Genomic DNA, 24,425 nt, shown 5'->3' on the forward strand with positions numbered 1-24,425 from the left:
TCACACTGAGACACACAGACTCACACTGAGACACTGAGACACACAGACTCACACTAACAAACACAGACTCACACTGAGACACACAGACTCACACTAACAAACACAGACTCACACTGACACACACAAACTCACACTAACAAACACAGACTCACACTGACACACACAGACTCACACTGAGACACACAGACTCACACTGACAAACACAAACTCACACTGACACACACAGACTCACACTAACAAACACAGACTCACACTAACAAACACAAACTCACACTGACACACACAGACTCACACTGAGACACACAGACTCACACTGACAAACACAGACTCACACTAACAAACACAGACTCACACTAACAAACACAAACTCACACTAACAAACACAAACTCACACTAACAAACACAGACTCACACTGAGACACACAAACTCACACTAACAAACACAGACTCACACTGACACACACAGACTCACACTGAGACACACAGACTCACACTGACACACACAGACTCACACTAACAAACACAGACTCACATTAACAAACACAGACTCACACTGACACACACAGACTCACACTGACACACACAGACTCACACTGAGACACTGAGACACACTAACAAACACAAACTCACACCTATAAACCACACCCACAAACTGCACCTATAAACCACACCCACAAACTACACCTATAAACCACACCCACAAACTGCACCTATAAACCACACCCACAAACTACACCTATAAACCACACCCACAAACTGTACCTATAAACCACACCCACAAACTACACCTATAAACCACACCCACAAACTGTACCTATAAACCACACCCACAAACTGTACCTATAAACCACACCCACAAACTGTACCTATAAACCACACCCACAAACTGCACCTATAAACTCTACCTATAAACTACACCTTTAAGCTACACATACAAACTCTACTTATGAACTATATTTATCAACTGCACTCATAAACTAATCTTATAAACTCGGCTTATAAACTGCTCTTATGCACTGCATTATGATTAACTGTAACTGTTTTGTTAATTAGTAAAAGACATTACAGTGAGTGAGTATGAGGTCGTAAAAGCTCTGCTATAAATAACACAGGATTTCAATCTCATTTTATCATTGATATCACAATGTCATAGCAATGAAAACGGTCAGAACCTTTTATTTTGTGTTAATAAACACATCACCTTGTGTGTGTGTGTGTGTGTGTGTAGTTGGTGCTCTGCAGATTCAGTGTTATCAGTGTGAGGAGATTCGGCAGGATGATTGCTCATCTCCAGAGTTCATCGTTAACTGCACTGTTAATGTGCAGGACATGTGCCAGAAGGAAGTACTCATCATGGAGGACGGTAAGAACACAGTGTCCGATTTTTATAAATTTTACACTGTTACAGCATTACAGTAATACAATCTTACAATAATACAGCATTACAGTAATACAATGCTACAGTAATGAACTCCATTTCCCAGCATGACATTCAGCCTCAACTTAGCCCTGCAACACACACCCAGCGCCCTGCCTCACACCTGCGACTCATTCCCCAGCTCATTAAGGGCACTACTGTATATCTACAGTTCTGTGCAAAAGTCTTAGTCACATGCAAAGAAATGCTGTAGAGTAAAGACGCCTTCAAAAATAATGAAATTAAATGTTTCTACATTTAAAAAAATCCTATAAAGAGCAGTAAACAGTAATAAATGACACAAAGTCAGTATTTAATGTGACGATCCTTCACTTTAAATAAATAAAGCAGTATCTGAGGTGCAGTGTGTGCAGTTTTATAAGGAAATGAGCTGGAAGTGTTACTGAGCATCTTGCAGAAGCAGCCACAGTTCTTCTGGAGACTTTGACTGTCGACTCGCTTCTTATTTCTGCAGCGAAACCCAGCAGCCTTCATTATGTTTTTATCTGAAAAGTGTCTCTTATGGAATCTGCTGCTTTCTTTACTGACATACAAACATTTTTCTGTAACATTTCATTTTGCCAAGACTTTTGCACAGTACTGTACGTCTGTCATTCTCACCTTCAGCAGGCAGCAGTATCATTGGCATTTATTGTCTTGTTAGTGTTTAAGCTTGAGTGTGTATTGAATTGTTGTATTCAATTAGCCTTTTGTCAGCATTTAGCATTTTTGTTAGGATGTGGATTTTAGTGTGTGTTTTATACGTTCATTGGAAAGACTCACTAATTAAACTGTAATACTACACTAAAGTATAATTTTATTACAGTAATAATTACATTAACACTAAAATAAATAAAACCTAACTTTTTATTGCATACGTTTTCATTTAGCTCTTCACAAGTGTTTGCTACAAATCTGACTCATTTTTTCTTCAGTGCATACTAACTTTTATTATTATTATTATTATTATTATTATTATATTAAGATTAATTCATACTTTTTCTATTTGCTGTTGTTGTTGTATTTGTTGTTGGTGTTATTGTTAATGTTGTTATTTTTATCATAGTTGTTGTTGTTGTTGATGTTGTCATTGTGGTTGATGCTGGTGTTGTTATTGTCGTCACTTCTGTAGATGTTGCTGTAATTCTTGTTAATGTTGTGGGTGTAGTTATCGATGTTGTTATTGGTGTAATTGTTGTCAGCTGTTGATGTCATAGTTGTTGATGTTGTTATTGTTGTTCATGTTGTTGGTGGTATTGTTGATCATGACCTTATTTTTTTTTTATCGTTGTCATGGTTGTTGTTTTCATTGTTGCTGTTGGTGGTGTTATTGTTCATGTTGTTTGTTTGCGTGTGTGTGTGTGTGTGTGTGTGTGTGGTGTATACGAACAGGGGGCTATTCCAGGAAACGAGTTAATAAAAGTGGGACTTTTTGAAATAGGCTTGTTTGATTTAGAGTAACAGGTCAGTGCAGGTTCAGTGAGTTCCATCAGTGAAATTATTTGGCCAGATTTTTTTTCCTGTCTGTTCTTTAACTGCACTGTAAGAAAAAGTTCATACACTTGAAGTTGAATATACTTGGTTCACACGTGTACATTGGCTCCACGTGAATGAATTGAGTTGTAATTGAGTTATTGCATTCAGTTTTCTACAGTCATCATGATTCAGTCATGTAGTTTCAAAGCTATGGAATAAAATCTAACACCATGCACTCGTCCCAGCTCAGGATCAAACCCTGGAGCAGTGAGGCGGTAGCGCTACCGACGATGCTACTGTGCCATGCAATTGAATCAAGTTAATTTAATAGATATTTAATTAGATATTTGTTTCAATTAAATGTACTATAAGCGATGAAACAAAACTCATGTTTTGATGAGAAACTAAATATTTTTATATAAACTATATGTAATATAATTTATATATGTAATATATGTAATATTTTCTCTTAAATCTGACCACACACATATTCCCATCAGTGTGCACTACAGCTGAACAATTGTCCCTGAGTGTTGTTTCTGCCCAATGGGACTACACAAGGCTTGGCCAATTCATCAAGCTAAACTAAGCTTCAAAACAAATCAAAACTATGTTGCCATAGTAACTCAGCGGGGCTTACAATTAGCTTCATTTGAGGAACCAAAATTAGCCGGGCTTGTTGAAATAAGCCTGGCTTATCTAGTTAGCCTGCTTCATGGAATAACCCTCAGCTCTCAGATGGATCCTGAATAAGAATACAGTGGTACGTGTGTAAGCAGGTTAGATATTACTACATGAATCCTCTTTGTGCTTCTGGTTTTATTTGATCTTATTTTATAAAATGATTTGCACATTAAATGATGAGCAAGGTCACTGAGATATAACCCACACCTTGTGTGTGTGTGTGAGAGAGAGAGAGCGAGAGAAAGATTGATTATGTTAAGGGTTACAGATTGCATATTTATTTATTGATGAGACAGTCAGAGGATAAAGATGTTGCTGTTATGCTTAATGTTAGAGTGTATTTACAAATTTACTTGTGGGTTAATTTGAGTTTATTTAATATAAGTAATAAAAAATAACTGTTTTTTTTAACAAAGCAAGATTTGTGAGGTAACTGAACAACATAACTCGATATTCATGATAAAATCATAATGGGGTCTATGCGAAATAATCAGTATTAGTGTAGTGGCACAGAGTGTTTTACTGGCGATGTGTAAATTATAAAGTAGAAATTGTGTCCTCTATTTCTTTTAACCTGCAACCACTATTAAAGTCACACATAAAAGAGGGAAAGGAAAAAAGAAGGAAAAAGAGGAAATGTTAAAACCACATTATCACATCTCAATGAAATCAACAATCAATAACACAAAGAAAAGCAAAAGTAAAAAAATCTAATTAAAAATAAAAATATTGCCAAGGTTGCACCAAACACAGCGCAGGACTATGACTCCCATCAGCCACTGCACCGCAGGTGATCACGACACTCACGTCACATGACTGTTTGCACCTGGTCCATGTTTATTTTTAATGAGCGCTAGTATCAGGTCTTGTACAGCACTCAGTGTCTTTTGTCTTTTGTTGTCGTTGGTGTCTGACGATATGTTTAAGCTGTTACCTTGCCTCGTTATTCCTCATTTTGGTTTCATGGCCTTGTTTTGTGTATTTTCACTTGTAATAAACGAAATCTGCACTTGCGTTCACCTCCATCTCCATTCTGTGACATACATAAAAATATTCATGTGTCAAAAATATGAAAACAAAGAAAAACAATGTGGAGGGAAATTATTCTTCTTTAAAATGTAACTTTTCTGTTCAACAAATATTAATTTAGGCTACTGTGTGTATGTGTGTGTGTGTGTGTATATACAGGTGTACACTACAGGAAGTCATGTGCGTCGTCTGGGGCGTGTCTGATTGCATCATCAGGGTATCAGCAGTTCTGTACAGGGAAGCTCAACTCCGTCTGCATCACCTGCTGTAACACACCGCTGTGTAACGGCCCACGCCACAGACGCCGCCCACCCGGCTCACCTGCCCCACCCCTCCCCCTATTGCCCCTCTCACTACTGCTCAGCTCCGCCCTCCTCTCACTGCCTCTCTCCCTGTCTGTCTGGCCATCTGTCTGTCTCTCTCACTGATGCTACAGCTCTGTACGCTCACTATATCACTTATACATAAACCATCAAAACTGTCTCACTTTCATTGTCTCCCTCTCTCTGTTACCCTCTCTGTTACCCTCTCTGTTACCCTCCCTGTTACCCTCCCTCTTACCCTCTCTGTTACCCTCCCTGTTACCCTCTCTGTTACCCTCCCTCTTACCCTCTCTGTTACCCTCCCTGTTACCCTCTCTGTTACCCTCCCTCTTACCCTCTCTGTTACCCTCCCTGTTACCCTCTCTGTTACCCTCCCTGTTACCCTCCCTCTTACCCTCTCTGTTACCCTCTCTGTCACCCTCCCTCTTACCCTCCCTCTTACCCTCTCTGTCACCCTCCCTCTTACCCTCCCTCTTACCCTCCCTCTTACCCTCTCTGTTACCCTCCCTGTTACCCTCTCTGTTACCCTCCCTCTTACCCTCTCTGTTACCCTCCCTGTTACCCTCTCTGTTACCCTCCCTGTTACCCTCTCTGTTACCCTCCCTGTTACCCTCTCTGTTACCCTCCCTGTTACCCTCCCTCTTACCCTCTCTGTTACCCTCTCTGTTACCCTCCCTGTTACCCTCCCTGTTACCCTTACTGTTACCCTCCCTCTTACCCTCCCTCTTACCCTCCTGTTACCCTCTCTGTTACCCTCTCTGTTACCCTTCCTGTTACCCTCCCTGTTACCCTCCCTCTTACCCTCTCTGTCACCCTCCCTCTTACCCTCCCTGTTACCCTCTCTGTTACCCTCCCTGTTACCCTCCCTCTTACCCTCTCTGTTACCCTCCCTGTTACCCTCTCTGTTACCCTCTCTGTTACCCTCCCTGTTATCCTCCCTCTTACCCTCTCTGTTACCCTCCCTGTTACCCTCTCTGTTACCCTCCCTCTTACCCTCTCTGTCACCCTCCCTCTTACCCTCCCTCTTACCCTCTCTGTCACCCTCCCTCTTACCCTCCCTCTTACCCTCCCTCTTACCCTCTCTGTTACCCTCCCTGTTACCCTCTCTGTTACCCTCTCTGTCACCCTCCCTCTTACCCTCCCTCTTACCCTCTCTGTTACCCTCCCTCTTACCCTCCCTGTTACCCTCCCTCTTACCCTCTCTGTCACCCTCCCTCTTACCCTCCCTCTTACCCTCTCTGTTACCCTCCCTCTTACCCTCCCTGTTACCCTCCCTCTTACCCTCTCTGTTACCCTCCCTGTTACCCTCTCTGTTACCCTCTCTGTCACCCTCCCTCTTACCCTCTCTGTTACCCTCCCTGTTACCCTCTCTGTTACCCTCCCTGTTACCCTCCCTCTTACCCTCTCTGTTACCCTCCCTCTTACCCTCCCTCTTACCCTCCCTCTTACCCTCTCTGTCACCCTCCCTCTTACCCTCCCTCTTACCCTCTCTGTTACCCTCCCTGTTACCCTCTCTGTTACCCTCCCTCTTACCCTCCCTCTTACCCTCTCTGTCACCCTCCCTCTTACCCTCTCTGTTAACCTCCCTCTTACCCTCTCTGTTACCCTCCCTCTTACCCTCCCTCTTACCCTCTCTGTCACCCTCCCTCTTACCCTCCCTCTTACCCTCTCTGTTACCCTCCCTGTTACCCTCTCTGTTACCCTCCCTCTTACCCTCCCTCTTACCCTCTCTGTCACCCTCCCTCTTACCCTCTCTGTTACCCTCCCTGTTACCCTCTCTGTTACCCTCCCTCTTACCCTCCCTCTTACCCTCTCTGTTACCCTCCCTGTTACCCTCCCTGTTACCCTCCCTCTTACCCTCTCTGTTACCCTCTCTGTTACCCTCCCTGTTACCCTCTCTGTTACCCTTCCTGTTACCCTTCCTGTTACCCTCCCTCTTACCCTCCCTGTTACCCTCTCTGTTACCCTCCCTCTTACCCTCTCTGTTACCCTCCCTGTTACCCTCTCTGTTACCCTCTCTGTTACCCTTTCTGTTACCCTCCCTCTTACCCTCCCTGTTACCCTCTCTGTTACCCTCCCTGTTACCCTCCCTCTTACCCTCCCCGTTACTCTCACTGACTCTAAAGTTCTGCAAGCTCACTGAGTTTATAACAATTAAACATTAAATATCAAATCTGTCTCACTTTCACCATTTCTTTCTCACTGTTTCCCTCTGCCTGTCTCACTCTCAGTCTCTCTCTCCCTCCATTTCACTTTCACTGTTTCACTATAGCAATCTCCTTCTGTCTCTCTCTGCCTGTATAACTCTCTCTCTCTCTCTCTCTCTCTCTCTCTCTCTCTCTCTCTCTGCTCCATGCTCCAACTAAATTTATGCCAATCAAATATTAAAGGTCATATCCTCTTCCTGTCTCACTCTCACCTTTTCTTATTCTAACTTTCACTCTCTCTGTTTCTTTGTTTCTCCCCTTGTTACCACACACTCTCTCTTTCTCTATCCTTATTTCTGTCTCTCTGTCTGTCTCTCTACCCCCATCTGTCTCTCTCTCTCTACCTTTTTCTCTGTCTGTTTCTTTGTATCTCACTGTACTGTATTGTAAATAGACAAATATTCAATATGTGATCAGGATGGTTTATACTGAACACACTGTCTTTCTCTCCCTGTCTCTCTCTCCCTGCTTCTCTCTCCCTGTCTCTCTGTACTTTAAAAGGCAGGGTTTTATTGTTGGTTGGTGTATACAGGATGTGCAGGTTTATACACACAACTCCATAAGAATGCAGTTATAACTCAGAACCACGCTGCACTGCAACACCTCATTGTTGAAATAAATAAACCAATAAATCCATCTGTTTATGAGCTCTCTCTCTCTCTCTCTCTCTCTCTCTGTCTCTCTCTCTTGCTCTGTGTGTGTGTGTGTGTGTGTGTGAGATATTATTTCACCAGTAACTTAGACCATGTCCTTCCCACCTCTCTGTCTCCCTAACTCTATCTGTCTTCACATCTGTATTGTGTGTGTATGTGTGTGGTAAGGCATGGATCTCTCAGACAGAAGCTCTGCTGGGGACCCTGAGGGCTTCATTAGGAGAGGCTGTCGACTGTGTGTGTGTCTGTGTGTGTGTGTGTGTGTGTGTGTTATATAAGAGTGAAAGTTAAGGAAAGAAGAGAGTGAAAGAAAATGTGTGTGTGTGTGTGAGAGAGAGAGAGAGAGAGAGAGAGAGATAGACAGTGTTACTCCATGAGCTGTTATTGTGGTGTAAAGTCATAGAGAGACAGACAGGACTGTGAAACACACTCATATCACACCATCTTCATCATAAAGCACTGCAGATCTTAACAAGGTCTAGGAGATGAGGATAATCTGAATGTAGCCCAAAGTTTTTAACAGTGTTTAGAATGATGTACCAGTTGTAAACTGCGCTTATGTGGATGCGCTGGCACTTAATGATGGACAGAGGATGTGATGTCTACAGCAGTGTCTGGGAGGTTTTAACACGACTCCAGCCTCAGTAGCATCCAAAGATGAGTCTGGGTCAGTCTCTTTGAGCTGGCATGTACCCTAATCTGACTAATCTAACTGAGTGGGATTGGATAGTGATGTGCATCCTGTGGCTCTGAAAATGCTCTTTCACACAGTGCTGGTCATGATGGAATTCACTCTGCCACAGTGCATGGAATTTATTTTTATTTTATTCAGCTTTAAAGGACAAAAATAAGTGTGGGAGGAATTCCTTCAGGAGTGGATGGGTTTAAAAAACAGTCACAGTGATATGAAAGTGTTAATGGTCCATTAAAGCAAAACAAACAAAAAAAACCTTTCCCAGCATAGTTTTGTTGAGTTTATTGCATTATCAGCTTCATCTATTCTGGTAAAGGTTTTTTTTTAACCATTTGCCTCACTGTTTCACTCACATTCACAGAACAGAAGGATAATTCAGCATTGAATGGTGTTAGAAAAGTGTGAACTAGTTATGAGGGCAGACACAGTATCTGTCCCTCTTGGTCAGGTGCTGCTCTTGGTTTCTTGTAGTGTAGCTCATAATCTAAACTAAAACAAAATATAACAAAATATAAACAGTCATCCACCACTGCCCCTTCCCAGAGATACTCCAGTAATAATTACATTACCCCAGCTCTTCAGGTAATCTCAGATTATTTAACCTCATTCACTAACTGCAGAATATCTGCACTTTCAATGCTTTCACATCTGCCACACTAAATAACACTAACTGAAGGTCTCTCAGATTTATGAAGCATGATGGCTTACCTTCCATCCACATACAACTCAGCTGAGTGACTGAATGTTTAAAATCTCTTTCTTTGTGCCCTTGATAATGTAGCTCCACTAAGAAGAGTTCTGGGAAACGTTTCCCCTCATAATATGGCTTAATGATCATACTTGCACTTTAAAGAAAACTGCTTGAAAATTGAAATATAATTGGCATCAAACTAACCAGTAATCTTTGAAATTGCCTTGTTAAGAATAGAAGAGCTCTGATTGTCTCTCAGGCACCCAAAATAACCCATAATTCCTATTTGGACAGGAGCTATGCTAACTAGATTCAAGATATCACCAGACTGTAGAAGAATCACTTTCAGCTGCTTCATGAACTTTTAACAACAAAATCAAAATTCAGAAAATGGATCTAATCAATCTGAGATCAGACTGGCTTGATTCCTTTAACCCAATCCACAATACTGAGTTAAATTCACTCTATCAGAGAAATTGTCGCAGAGAAATTGTGGCAGTTGGAACTCTTTTAACGATAATAAACACCTCCCTTAACATTGATCCTGTAAAGCTTTCAGACTAGCAGTTATGAAAGCAATAAGAAAGCTGATCTTTTCCCATGTGAATTGCCAAATTACACGGTCATTTCACATCTCCAGGATCTCCATCATATCCAAGATCTTAGAAGAGGTTGGAGCATAATCATATACAGCATAGTAAATATTTCAGTTAGGAATTAGACCTCAGCACTTTCACTTCTGATTTGTTTCTGGCCTGAGGATCAGGATTGTCGATTTGCATTTCATCTTTGGTTAACTTTTAAAACCGTACATCACAACATTCTTCTAAAAAGATTTTGAGAACAGTTCTCTAAGGTCCTGGTGTGAGCTATATCACACTCAAGTAAATATTCAATTTAATTCAATCCTATGTTATTTGTATAGTGCATTTAACAATGGACATTATCAAAAGCAGCATTACAGAAATATATAAATTCCGGATATAAATTATAAATTTATCCCTAATGAGCAATCCAGAGAAAATGGTGGCAAGAAAAACTCCCTGAGATGAAATGAGGAAGAAACCTTGAGAGGAACCAGACTCAAAAATGAATCCATCCCCATCTGGGTGACACTGGATAGTGCGATTATAAATAATTCCCTTCTATAACTATGTACCATAGAGTCAAAAAGTGCAATTGTGTTATGAGGAACTTATGAGCTCATGAACAACTCATGAGTATGAGCATCAGAGTAATTTCTGAATTCATTATAGTTTTAACTTAAAGTCTATTGTATTGAACTGAAGTTATTAACTGTACAATAATGGAGACTTGAGTACAAACTGTTCTTAGCAATTTCAGTCCTAAGGCTATCCACAGCCATTTTTATGGTTTCTATGTGGTACCATCCACAGTAATCTCATGGTGATCGTTAGGCGGTCCATGTGGGCCATCTTCAGCAGCAGTGAGTGATTTTCAGATGAAGGAAACTCCAACCAGAACTAGGGCATCAGGATGGATCAGGCAGGTCTGGAGAGCAGAAGGGGTCAGGATCACTGGCATCTCAGGAGTGTAGCATGTGTGGCTCAACAGAGAGAGAGAGAGAGAGAGAGAGAGAGAAAGAGAAAAACAGCTTGTGTAGAAAATGGGCTCTCATAAACACAAACATTCAACAAAGAGAATGTGAGGTATTAAGGACTTTTTCTTCTGTCAGTTAACATTCCTTTATGCTGCTCCATCACCACTACCATATTTGTACCTGTCCCATGAGTTTGGCATCATCCTATGCTGTCCTCATATTGATGGATTAGACTAGAGTCATAGAAATGCTCACACTCTGAGATTTTAATCAGAAATTTCTCACACTGACACACTGACTTTGTTGTCGGCTGTGTTTGGTCACAGTGGCAATAAACTGACTGCCAGCGAGTGTCACAATATACATTCTCACACCACCGATCTCAGCTCATGATCAAAGAATTATTTTACAATGTTTGTCCTGAAAATTGTACAGCATAAATCTGGCATAAGACTGGGGTCTGGGAAAGTGCACATGCTGGTGCCTTGGTGGTTTAGCACATGATGAGTGGTTCTGATGATGAGAATAATTCCACCATCTCCTCTAGCTTCCTCCAGGTAAGCTTTTCATACTTGACAGTTTCTCATCAACCTGCCTCCTCTGGCTAATGCCCCTCTACTACACACCAGGAAAGTCTGTTTTTCTTCAAGGCTAAAATATCCTGTTCCATTCTGCTCTCCTTAACCCTGACCGTCACTCTGACCTATTGTTCAGGCTCTGATGAGGTTGTGTGTCTCCTCCATGTCAGATTATCATATTAAGGAGGGAGATTAGCCCTGTAGTGTCCTTGTACACAGATGGAGACATCGTAAGCTTCCTTGTGGTGTATTTGTATTCTTCTGGAAGGCTGGAGATTGTACACTTTAGAAAACATGTAGAACTCAATATTGCTGAGTGAAATAAATGAAATAAACTTGAGAATCAACTAGTTTTAACAAGTGCAATCTTCAGGCTATACAAATGAAACTATACACAGCCATCTTTAGGGTATCAACGTGGTACTGTCCACAGAAATATCACAGCAATCTATCCATGTGTGGCCAACCTCAGTAGCAGCAAGTGATTCTCAGATGAAGGAGACTCCAACCAGAAGGAAGATAATGCAGTGTGGATAAGATAGCGCTGATGTGGTCATATCTTTTGGTTCTAGTAAGGACATTGGACTAACTGGAGCTTTTTTATGCACCTACCGGAACATTCAGACAGCGAGGTGTTTCAATAGTCTAACTTAGAGGTATCAAAAGCATGAACTAGTATTTCTGCGACAACCTTTTCTAGAATTTTGGAGATAAGGGGGAGGTTTGATATTTCTCTATATTTAGACTCAATCCAGCTCACATGGATTGAGGTTGGGTTTTGTAATCAGAGGTTTGATAACTGCTAGATTAGGATTTAGGTACATAGCCGGTGCTATGAGACGAGTTGATTATTTTTAATAGAAGTTTGATTGCTTCTGGTGGTAACTGTTTGAAGAAATGTGTAGGTATGGGATCTAGTACACAAGTGGATGATTTTGAAAGGAAAGTAGTGAAATGAGATCGGTCTGTTGGATCAGAGTAAAAGATTCTAATTACTCTACTGACATGGTTATACTGTTTCCTTCATAGATTGTTGCCTGACTTTAAGTTAATACTCTGAATTTTTTGGTTATTGAAAAAATTCATAAAGTCTGTTGCTATTTGTGCTTCTGTGGTGGTCTTGTTTCTGTTTAACTTTGCTATAGTATTAAATAAAAATCTAAGATTATTTTTATTATCTACTATTTATCAGTTATCATCTGTTATCACCATCTATAGCTAAGGTGGCTCTCCTTCCATGTAATTTGGAATACTACCAATTTAGTTTAATGCCATTTACATTCTACCTTTTGAGTGGTGTGTTTTACACTGCAAGTATGATCACTATACCAGGGTGCTACTTTTTTCTCTTTAATATTTTTCTGTTAAGTGAGGCTACAGTGTCTAGAATGTAGCAGAATGTTGACTCTAAGCATTCAGTCACCTAATCGAGTTCCATGGGGTCAGACGATGATCCAGACAATGTCAAAAGCCCAGGGGTTTCAATAAAACTATGTGCAGTAGCTGACGGGCTCGATACAGTAGAGTGGTGCAGTGCATATATTATGATCACACATTTGAAATGAGATGAGGTAATAACCTGAGATAGCTGAGTGGGGTAGTGTGACTGTGTTCTATATTTAATCCAAAAGTCAGTATTAAATCAAGAGAGTGTCTGCAATAGTGAAGGGGTCCTGGATAGATAGATAGATAGATAGATAGATATACCAACAGACAGATGGACACTGCAGTATTTCCCATCTGTGATCCAGCAGAATTATTTATTGTCCCAAAGACTACTGTGTGATTGCTGGTATAAATTTCTTGTGTGTGTGTGTGTGTGTGTGTGTGTGTGTGTGTCTGTGTGTGTGTTTATTGATCCATTAGGCTCATCAGTAGAGGAATTAGAGCTTTAACTGGCTGTAATTGGTATGATCGATGCCAATCTGCACTCGCTGTGATTCAACATACAAAGCAAACACTTGTCAGTTTGAGTACATGGCCATGACTACTTTCTGTTCAAGCTCCTCCCAAAGCTCACTACAGATATTATTTCCAGATGGTGGTGTGCTATGACACAGCAGATCCGACAAAAGGTGCCATTTTTGTTGCCTGTGATCTCACCTATGATTGCTGGACGCAGTTGGTCAAACTGTTGCTGCAAGACAAATATCTTAGAGTCAGACACCAGTCTGACAATGGTGCTCCGCAGCCTCAGCTTGCTACAGGCGCTAGCAAACTATCAAACTCCCTCACTATCTACCAAGGAAGTTCACACTGCGGTTAATGCCAGATGCAATCAACTCCCAGATGCACTCAACTCCTTCTATTCACAGCTTTGAGCAGCTGGTCATGAGTCACATCAGAACCAGACTACCCACAACACAGGACCCTCTGCAGTTTGTGTCAGGTCAGCATCAAGACCTCCACCACCATCGCCCTGAGCTTAGGGCTGTGTGCTTACCCTACTGCTGCTCATGCTGCTAACCCATGACTGCACTGCCAGATCCATGTCGAACCACATGTTTGCTGACAACACCACAGAAATCAGCCTCATCAATGACAGACATCATACAGAGAGGAGGTGTAACAGCTCATGAGTTGGTACAAGAATAACAATCTGTCTCCTAATGTTGACAGAACAAAAGAGATGATTGTTGACTTCAGGAAGTCCTGTGCTGATTACTCCCCTGGGCATAAACGGCTCCATGGTGAAGTGGGTGATGAGCATCATGTTCTTTGCCATTCACATCTAGGAAGATCTCACGTGGACAATGAACACCAGCTCCCTGGCCAAGAAAGCCCAGCAGCATCTGCACTTCCTCTGACGCCTGAAGAAGGTGAACATCCCACCACCCATCCTCACCATGTTCTATAGGGGCACTACAGCGAGCCTCCTGATGAGCTGCTTTACTTTCTGGTTTGGGAATTGCAACATCTCGGATCACGAAACCCTAGAGAGAATAGTGCACCGATGACAGCTGAATGCATCATTGGCACGCCTCTACACCTTGCTCAGGACATTTTCCACTCACACAGCCTCCAGCACAGTGGTTGCTTACTCCCACTCCTCACACAATCTATTTGACCTTCTGCCATTTTCTACCCCCGGGCTCTCAGACTCCTGAAGACTGTGCTGCCCCACACCACACACATCACCCTGGGATCCAAGTTACACTCTCTACCCTACTGCACACTGTATATGGCTGTGATGACAATAAAGATCTACTTGACGTGCTGTCCTTATCAGAATCAGAATATTTTTATTTATTTTATTTTATTTTTTGCCAAGTACAGGGTTATACAAAAAATTCTTTTTGGTGCAGTGTCACATATAGTACAGGATAGTACATTAACTGAAGAGAACAATACAATACGATACAATACACTATAGTAAAATACATATTTGTACATATTTGCACAGTACAGAAAGAGACAGACAGTACAAACGTTTAGTGCAATATTTGGGTTGTGCTGAGACAGCAGAAATGTAGGAGTGTAATATAATTGTTATATTTCTATGACTGTAAAGGAGTGCAGCTACTGCATGTGTTAATGCAATTATAACTGAATTGTACCAGTGTTTTAAAGTGACTTGTGCTGTATGTTAGAGGGGAGGGATGTGGGAAGGGTCTTTGTTTCGAAGGAAGTGTGGCCTGGGGAAGAAACTGTGCATGTATTGGCTATTATGGGATTTCAGGGCTCTTACTCTGGGTTTTGGTTATGAAAGAAAATGCTGAAAAAGAAAGTGGCTGGGATGTGAGGAGTCAGCCGTAATTTCCCCTGCTCTGTTCTTCACCATTGATGAGTGCAGGTGAGTGAGGGTGGGGAGCTGATCTCCAATCATTTTTCCTGCACTTCTGTTGATGTGCTGTAGCTTGTGCTTAGAGTTTGAAGTTGCAGAGCTGTACCAGACGGAAATGGAGGATGTGACTATTGATTCTATTGTAGCTCTGTAGAAGAGCACCAGTAACTTCTGTAGCAGCTTAAATTTCTTTAGCTGTCATGTTGCAGTTCCTTCTTGGTGATCGTGTTAGTCTTTCTGTCCTATCTGAGGTCCTGCTGGATGATGGTGCCCAGGAATTTGTGCTGACTGTTGAGTCATTTATTTCTATAGGAAGGTGTGGTGGACACTTTTTGTCTGAAATCAATAATCATCTCCACAGTTATGGGATTGTACATGGAGCTCAGAATGATTTTAGCCAGCAGCACTAATAAAGATTAAAGCACACAGACAGACAGGATAAAGCTTTCTCACTGTGATTCTGGTTCCAGGCCATAGTTTTTGTTTCAGAAGAGAAAGAGACATCAAAATCTGTAGTCCACATTCATACTTTTCTGTACCTTTGTTAAAGGTGCACTGGGTGGAATCTGACCTCTAGTGGTTACCAGGTGAAACTACAAAAAAAAACAGGAATGATTTATTTACTTTAGCACTGATTTAACCATGATGAGTCGCCTATTTATCCTAATTTTGTTGTTTAAAGAAGTTCCATGATTTACTCTAGAACATATCAAGAACATCTTTCCATGCACTTGATTCTGCCGTGTTTGCATTTCTGAGCAGTAAACTTGGGGGCGGAGTGTAGAGCCCTTAGTGGATGTGTCTATAACATGACTGACATGAGCAATGTAAACACAACCATGGAATTTTTCCAAGTGCATTTTATTCAACACTTTCACTGGTTATGTTTAATTGTGTTCACATTTTTTTGTAATAGAAAGAGTAATAAAAAATATTGGCTAAAGCACCTTTTTTTGATATTATTGAAGCTTTTGAAAATAAAACAGTGTGTCAGTTAGCAGCAGAAACTTCACCTATTGTTTTTTTTAAAAATGCCAATCTCTGATCGTGTCTCACACACTCTCAGGCCCAGGACTAATTTTTTGTAAATATGTGCTCTGTTTCCATGGTACCATGTGGCTCCCCACTTACACACTTTCCCTCACTGTTGCCATGACACATCCTACAAGTGTTAATAGAACTGCCATTACGTGGTTCTGCCAAATTGTGGAGCAGGAACACACTCAGCTTCGGTGTTGAGAACATCGTAGGTGAAGCAGTTTCTCCTACTGGTTACAAACTTCACTAGCAGAGCTGATTAGTGCTGTTTCATTAGCACACCTTCACCATTTAGTGATGGAGTCAGCACACACACACACAAGCTGTTTAACTGATAGCTGAAACATATGCATTAAAACAGGTCACAGTCTCATAATCTTCAGTTAAAGATGGGATTTACAGAGGGTCCATGAAGTTTGTGAATTGTAGCATTTTAACTTCAATTTTATTTTATATGTACAGTGTTGTTATCAGTAGACATCGCCACAGAGCAGCTTTACAGAAATCCAGATGTCGACTAGATTCCTAATGAGCAAGCCAGAGGCGACAGTGGCAAGGAAGAACTCCTTCAGATGACATGAGGAAGAAACCACTTTCTGTAAAATGGTGTTTTTTAGGACTAAGAGAAAAAATAACTGTATACAACTGAAGACAAAACCAAAAGAATATGGAATATTTTGGAAAATAAATAGTCTTTTTTAATTGCAGTTACTGTGGTAAGCCATAATGTTGGAGAAACAAACCTCTTGAATTTCAGTAAATCTACATCCCTTACCTCACCCGGCGTCTGAGAGTTGAGCAGCTGTAATCCATGTTGAACCTCAGCTTGCCTTCATTTTAATAAACTTTATTTATATCACACATTCCATACATTTAAAATACAGCTCAAATAACAGATCTAAAAATAAAATGGCAAATTAAGCAAACAATAATAATGAAATAAATAATGGTAGTGGTAGCAAGAAAATAACAATATAAAATATATATTATATAAAATATAATAAATAAAAATCCAATAATTAAAAGTAATTTAAAAGTAAGGCAAATAATAAAATCTAATTAAAAGCTGATACAACCTCATCAGGAAGTGACATGAAGGAGTCAGGCCACAACCCAATTCATAAACAAAAAGGACTTTATTAAATTAGAATCAATGAATATGGGGAAAAACTGTGGTGGCATGGTAGCGCTGGCCGTAAGGTAGAAGAGAGAGGGGGCGTGGCCTTGCTTTTAAGCAGTCCCCAACAGGTGCCAGCAATGGAAGTGTAATTGCAAGTGTTCCAGGTGACTGCGAAACAGGGTACACAGAAAACACAGGCCAGGAAATGTACAGACATAACATAAGTTAAAGTGAAAAATCTATGTTTTAGCTGTTTTTTTTTTTTTTTTAAATCAGTGATAGATGGAAGCTGATGAATATTTGATAGTGTTTTTTATGCACTTTGTTGCATAAAAATGGCTCATTCAGCTCTTTGTAAGTTTCATTCAGCTTCCTGTGAGGAGCTTAGAGTAGAAGAGTGAGCTGAGATGGTTCAGGTGCTGGAGGTGCACCAGGAGGACCAGGGTCCTCTGGACGAAGTAGACCTCAAAGAGAGAAGTTTGGGATTGTGCTCTTTTCCTGTTCATCTCAATCCTGAATAGGACTGAATTGTTTTCTTGGATGATGATGATGATGATGAACAGAATACAAAAAGAACCAGGAGAACAGACAGTGGTATTTGGTGTTCTAGTGTTTGTCTTGCTGAAGCAGGTTCCACACGTTCCACATGTTCACCTCTGATATTCACAAGAATGTGGCTGGATTTCATCATATGAGGTAAGATACACTCATAGCTCACATCTCTGGTCAAAATGCACCACATCTCTGTCTTCTTATTCTGTTTGCAATGATTAATTAATATTAATTAATTTAATTAATTCTATCACAAGTATACAAGTATCCAATATTAATCTAACATTTCCCTGTAAGCACATGGCCTTTAAAAGCATTTTTAAGATTGCACTTGAAAGAAAGAAATAGAATCCTGTTCATTTAGCTCCTGTTTGCTAGCTGGAAAATATTTGAATGCTAATGTTTATTGTGCATTATTATTGTCAAATACATGTTGTGTGAGGAGAGATAATAATTTATGCAGTTGTGTGTTTAGCCTGAGGCTTGTGATGTTTTACAAAGGAGTACATGCACCGAGGAGAACCCTCTCAATGCTATTCTTTTATACACCCATCATACAATAATCCTCTATTGCCACCTGGTGGCTAATCATAATGGGTGCGAATAGAATTACAGAATTAAATCATGTTAATGAACCTAAAATTATTATTATTATCCCAAACCTTGCCTTTGAAGAGCATTTCTTAGGGCACAGAAGGTAAACAGGTCGGAGCTATCGACAGGTATGAGATCTCCGCTGATCCTTCTGTGTCATATTCACTGATGGTAGATGAATTAAAAGTTCTCAGTGTCACACATCTCACATGCTTTATATAAACAATGCTTTATATATCTTTATATATCTTTATATATATATTTCACTTGTGGGAGGACAATAAATAATAGACCAGAAGGGTAAAATGGGAAAAAATTATATTTTTCCAAGATTTACTTTGTTGATATTGTCTTATATTGAAGTAATGCAGTTACTCCAAAAAGGTTTTTTTATACTAATTTTCTTCTCATTTTTAAGAGGAGGTAAATTTTTTTTAATTTATAAATATTTAAATAAATATTTAATGTCTGTGCTGTCTGTGTTTAATTCTCTTATGGAATTTAATTATAAATATAATTAATTTGACCTTCAACTCTTAGTCTTTATGCTTCACCATCTTTGCCAACAGAGTTCTGATTCAACACTTATATACAGAGGAAAAAACTGCAAAGCCCATTATTTTCTAAAAAAACATAAATAAATAAATAAATAAATAAACAAATAAATAAATAAACAAAATGTTTTTTCTGCCCCAAATCATTTTGATCTAAATGTAATTAATTACAACAATAATAAAAATATTTTTTTAAAAAAATTACAATTATATTTACAATTTTTTTTTTAGATGAACTACAATAAATGGCTACATAATATAGATAAAATTACTGAATAATATTGGTAGCATTATCATGAAAAAACAATAATCATGCCTTACAGAGCAGATATTTAAAAAGATTCACAACATTTTTAACCCTGAATTTTTCATTCTTTTCTCAATGAAATGTATGTTATATGTTATTTAACATACAAAAAGTGTATGTTGTTTAAAAGCCTGGTGTGCAGCAGTGTTTTCACTGAAAGTGCAATAAAATATGAGGCTCAAATGTAATGATGATTCTCAGGGTTTGAGTATATGGGTCTGTTACAAATATAGACACAGGGAGAACACTTACTATTTTATTGGTGTTAATAAATAAGAGTTCCATCCCTGATTAACACAATAATATGTACATACTTCCAATCATTCAGTGTAAAATTAACACACATTATATAGTCACAATAAGATGATTTTATTTATTTATTTTAAAAGCTTGTCATATTACTGAGAAACTGTGAACTGCTGTCTCATAGATGTCACAAAGCTTAGTTACAGCTTTAACTCCTTCCATAGAAAATCAGCTGTTATAGAAAATTAATCAACAACTTCTGACCAATTATAATCCAGAATTCAACAGCACTGTAGTGTAGAGAATAGAAGTAGATATGTAATTAATATATTACATAGAAATAGATATTTACTGAATATTGTAATATTCTATTAAGCAGTGACTCTTTTACCAAGGTTACTATTTATTACTCATTTACACTCATTTATTTCACTTCATGATAATACAGCCTTTCTGCACTTTTCCAACACAAACACTGAACACGCCGCTCAGAACCTTACAGAGCACCTCCAACAACCAGATGTGGCCAGATGGCATACACTTGTCATACACTCAACATATAAAATTGCACACTTCTGCCCATAAGTTTTGACCAAGTATGCGCTAAAATTACTTAATGCTCTTAACTCATGAACAGTGCTCATTAACTTAAACAGAGTTTTTGGACTGATGGTATTCCTAGTTTGTGACCTAACGAACCAATATCAGAATGTATTTTTGATAGACTTCAGAGCACTATTGTAAGTCGCTCTGGATAAGGGCGTCTGCCAAATGCCGTAAATGTAAATGTAAATGCTCATTACTAACATTTCCCAATAGTTAGACATCTTGTGTAACTAACATTTAACATGTCAAGACAGCAAGTGTCAACCAAAATTAGTATAAGATTAAAAATAAAACATAATTAAGAAATCAAATAGATTAAATAAAACAATACAGAGACAGCAAAAAACAAAGATCAATAACAAGACAAAACCAAACAGATAGCTGGATAATGGAGACCTTACATGGACTCAGATGCCTTGGAGAATAAATATGTTTTCAAACTGGATTTAAAAATGTCTGTCGTATGTGATAACTTTATAAACAATGGTAAACTATTCCACAATCTTGGAGCAGCAACAGAAAAGGCCTGTTCACCTTTGAACTTCCTCCGAGAGCGTAGAATGATTAACAGCTGCTGATTAGAAGATCTTAAGGTTCTGGATGTAGAAAGAGAGCAAAGAAGATCAGAGATGTAGCTTGGCGCAGTACCATGTACAGCTAGAAAACAAACAATAAAACAGAACTAAATTCTGTATTTAACTGGTAGCGAATGGAGAGAGTTCAGGATGGGAGAGATACCTTGGTACCTTCTTGGTAGAAGCATAGCAACTGCATTTTGGACCAGCTGCAGGTGTGCAAAGGCTGACTGATTCCAAAATAAAGGGAATAGTCTATATGGGAAAAATGAAAGCATGAATGACAATTTTCAGATCTTTAAAACTGGATAAGATACAAGATGGAGACAGATGGCTTGGAGACAGAAAAAAAAACAACTTTCACAACTGAGTTTATTTGCTTGTCAAATTTTAGGGCAGAATCAAAGATGACTCCTAGATTTTTTTTTTTTAAACTCAGCATATATTAGCTGATAATAGACCCAGATTATCTGCAATAGCTGTGGTGGAAGCAGGACCAAATATAATAACTTATAACTCTAACCCTTATTCTGGTTCAACTGCAGAAAGTCATTTGACATCCGACATGTAATGTCCCTGAGACAGTCAAAAATTAGATTGAGAGAGTCTTTATCACCTGGTTTCAATGGAAGATACAACTGTGTATTGTCCACATAATGGTGATAAGTGATGTTATGTACAAGGAAAACAAAATAGGGTGCAGAATAGAGTCCTGGGGTATCCCAGAGGTAATAGCAGCTAAAGAGGAGACATTACCAATCCTAACTGAGAAAGTCAATGTTATTGAGGTAAGAGGCAAACCACTTTAAAGCTGTGCCCTGGATGCCTACACCACACTTTAGATGATCCAGAAGAATTCTGTGGCAGAAATCTGTATCAAAGGCTGCACTATGATCTAGCAGATAAAAACCCAGCAGATTCCATCCTATGGTGTTGTCTTTAGGATGCCTAGAATTTTTTAAAAAGTTGTTCCTGGGTAAGAATGAATAAATCTGAGAGAAAATTGCTTCTCTAAAACTTTTTGAAAGAAAAGGTAGTTTGGAGATAGGTCTAAAATTGTTTAGAATTGAAGGTTCCAGGCCAGGCTTTTTAATGAGAGGTTGAACAAGTGCATGTATAAAACAGGACAGAGCAATGCCACTCGCTAAACAGCTGTTTATAATACATAAAATACTAGAATTAACAGTGTGCAGGGCATGCAAAGCACAGGTAGTAGGCTACATACTGTATGCCAGATTAAATCTGTCAAGTCGGACAGTGACACAGGCTCAAAGTGGTTTAGGAGGGCAGAACATACTGGTAGATCAGTGGGCTCATGGTCCAATGGTGAACTAGGTGACCTTATATTGTCAGCTTTAGCAATGAAAAATTCAAAAGCTCTTCAAAAAGCTTTCACAGTGCCCTCTGCGATAGACGTGAGAGCAGGATTCATTACTCACTTTATTGTATTAAAAAGAATCTTAGAACTATGAGAATTTCACACATTCATGTCAGAGAAATATTTTGGCAGTGGCTGCTTTCACAGAGTGCTGATAGGTAGTTAAATGGTTCCTCAAGATTAAATATGATGCTTCTAGCTTGTCTTTCTTCCATTTTCATTCTGCCCTCCTACATTCTTGCCTTAGAGTTAGTGCTGCTGTCTAGCCAGCCTGAGCTGTAGATATGGGTCTTCTGGCTTTGAGTAGGGCAACAGAGTCACTGATGTCAGTGCTGTTGGAATTTAACAACACAACAACTCCTATACCCTGATGCACCGAGGTGAATTCTCCATGATGCTACCAAAAGTAGCTGCAAAAGCATGCGAAGTCTACCCCCACACTGTGCTCTGGCCAGCTCATTAATACATACACATGGACCTGGGACAGAATTGTGTCCTTGGCTGTCCAGCTTTTGATTTGTGCTGATGAGATGGCTCATGATCCTACATTAACACCCTCTCTTGTGGGGTGGCTTAGGTGCTTGCATTAGTAGAGGCAAACGACACATCAGCATTTTCTATGCTCAGCCTGTATGTGATGCTACACTCATGGGCCCTCAGCATAACTGTCCATCTCATGATTCTTTGAGGCCATTTGATTTACTTTCATCTCATCTTAACAAACTTATCAATGGTGTGTGGTCTGTATAAATGGCAAACTTCCTGCCATACAGAAATTTGTGGAACCTTTGCACCCCATACATAATAGCTAAACCCTTCTTATCTAATTGAGAGTAATTTTTCTCCACTTGTGAAAGTGCACTTTATACAAAATCTATGGGCTTTTCTGTATGACAGATAATGCCGTACAAATTGGCCTTTTGCCAATGTGCATGTGAATTGAAGCAGACGTGTTTTGTTGTCAGACATTTGATGAACTCCTCCACATACTGTTCACCTTAATACAGTCCTGAAGGACTCAACATGTTCACTGAACAAAACCTGGAAAGCTGAGGAATTGTATTAAGGATAACTGAGTAGCAGTCTAAAACCATACATGCACTGATGCATCACTGTATCTGATGACTGCAATTGCTCTGTTGATGCTATCAACTCTGGTGAAAAAGCTTCATTATGTAATATTACACTTAATTGTTTTGTAATGTACACTGCATGGAACATTCTGTGAGTTATGAGAAAAATGAGTCAGTAGGTAGGAATGCCATGTGTAAGAATAGGAGAGCGCTGTCACATTTTATTGCTCACAGTCATCAGTCAGATTTAATCTCTCTGCTGATGGACAAGTTATTTGTTTTGATTAAATAAACAGCAGAAGGTAAAAGTTCAGCTGATTAAAAAAGGCAGAAAACCTTGTGCATTCTAGATCTACTAAATGTTATTAATGTAAAAAATAATTGTAAATGTTTGCAGTGTTTTAAGATATATCAGCATTAATCCTTCCACTAATACATCATTTATACACAACTACCCTGCTACTAACATGGGACTGACACATAACTAACCACAAATAGTCAAAATTCAAGATTCAAACACATTATTGTCCTATGCACAAGGTTCCTTGTACAATGAGGTTCTTAGATTGCATGTGTTTCAGGGCTGTAATAGAAAATAATTAAGAAAAAATAATAAAGAAAAGTAACAAAGTAAATTTAAAACAATGTATAAAATATAATAATAAAGAATTAAAAAATAAATAAAATACCACATTGTACTGCAGACTGGAAAAAGATGACCATATGTAAGAGGAAATATGAGCAGAAAAACTACTGGTATAAATATCAGTAGTAGTAATTAATTTAAAAAAATGTACAGTATGTATGTGTGTGTATATATATATATATATATATATATATATATATATATATATATATATATATATATATCTGTAGACTCTCCTGATGCAGTGAGGGGATGATTTTTCTGGGCTGTCCTGATTACTTGATCTCATGAAGTCCTGTCCTGTGCAGTACAGTTATCAAACCATATGCTTTCATGCTCTCCATTGTACACCCATGGTAGCTTTTAAGGATCCTCAGTGACATGCCGAACCATCCGACCATCCAAATGAGGCAAGATGGTTTTTGGAAGATGCCGTGAACCTCAGGTTTTGAGTAAAATTCCCTTCCTTACCTGCACTCAGTCATCTTGGTATAAAGACCACCTTATTAAACTGAACTTCATTGATAACCTGTGTTGCTGGCCGACTCCAGGAGTTGAATAGTAGGTGGTCTGCATTCAGAAGACAATAAGTCAGAACGCCTTGATGTGGTGAGTCAGTGCTCCTCAATGGTCTCCCAA

At 39.3% G+C, this 24,425-nt stretch overlaps 1 protein-coding gene across 1 annotated transcript; it reads left to right on the top strand.

The window, feature by feature from the left end:
- The first annotated feature begins 638 nt into the window (after positions 1-638).
- Positions 639-5,213, top strand: LOC113525638 (ly6/PLAUR domain-containing protein 1). Its single transcript, XM_026912201.3, has 2 exons — positions 639-1,363; positions 4,766-5,213. The coding sequence occupies exons 1-2, from the start codon at positions 1,156-1,158 to the stop codon at positions 5,032-5,034; spliced, it is 477 nt and encodes a 158-aa protein (XP_026768002.3). The 5' UTR covers positions 639-1,155; the 3' UTR covers positions 5,035-5,213.
- Positions 5,214-24,425: the final 19,212 nt, after the last annotated feature.

Source organism: Pangasianodon hypophthalmus, chromosome 26 (assembly GCF_027358585.1).
Source record: "Pangasianodon hypophthalmus isolate fPanHyp1 chromosome 26, fPanHyp1.pri, whole genome shotgun sequence".
NCBI classification, from domain to species: domain Eukaryota; kingdom Metazoa; phylum Chordata; class Actinopteri; order Siluriformes; family Pangasiidae; genus Pangasianodon; species Pangasianodon hypophthalmus.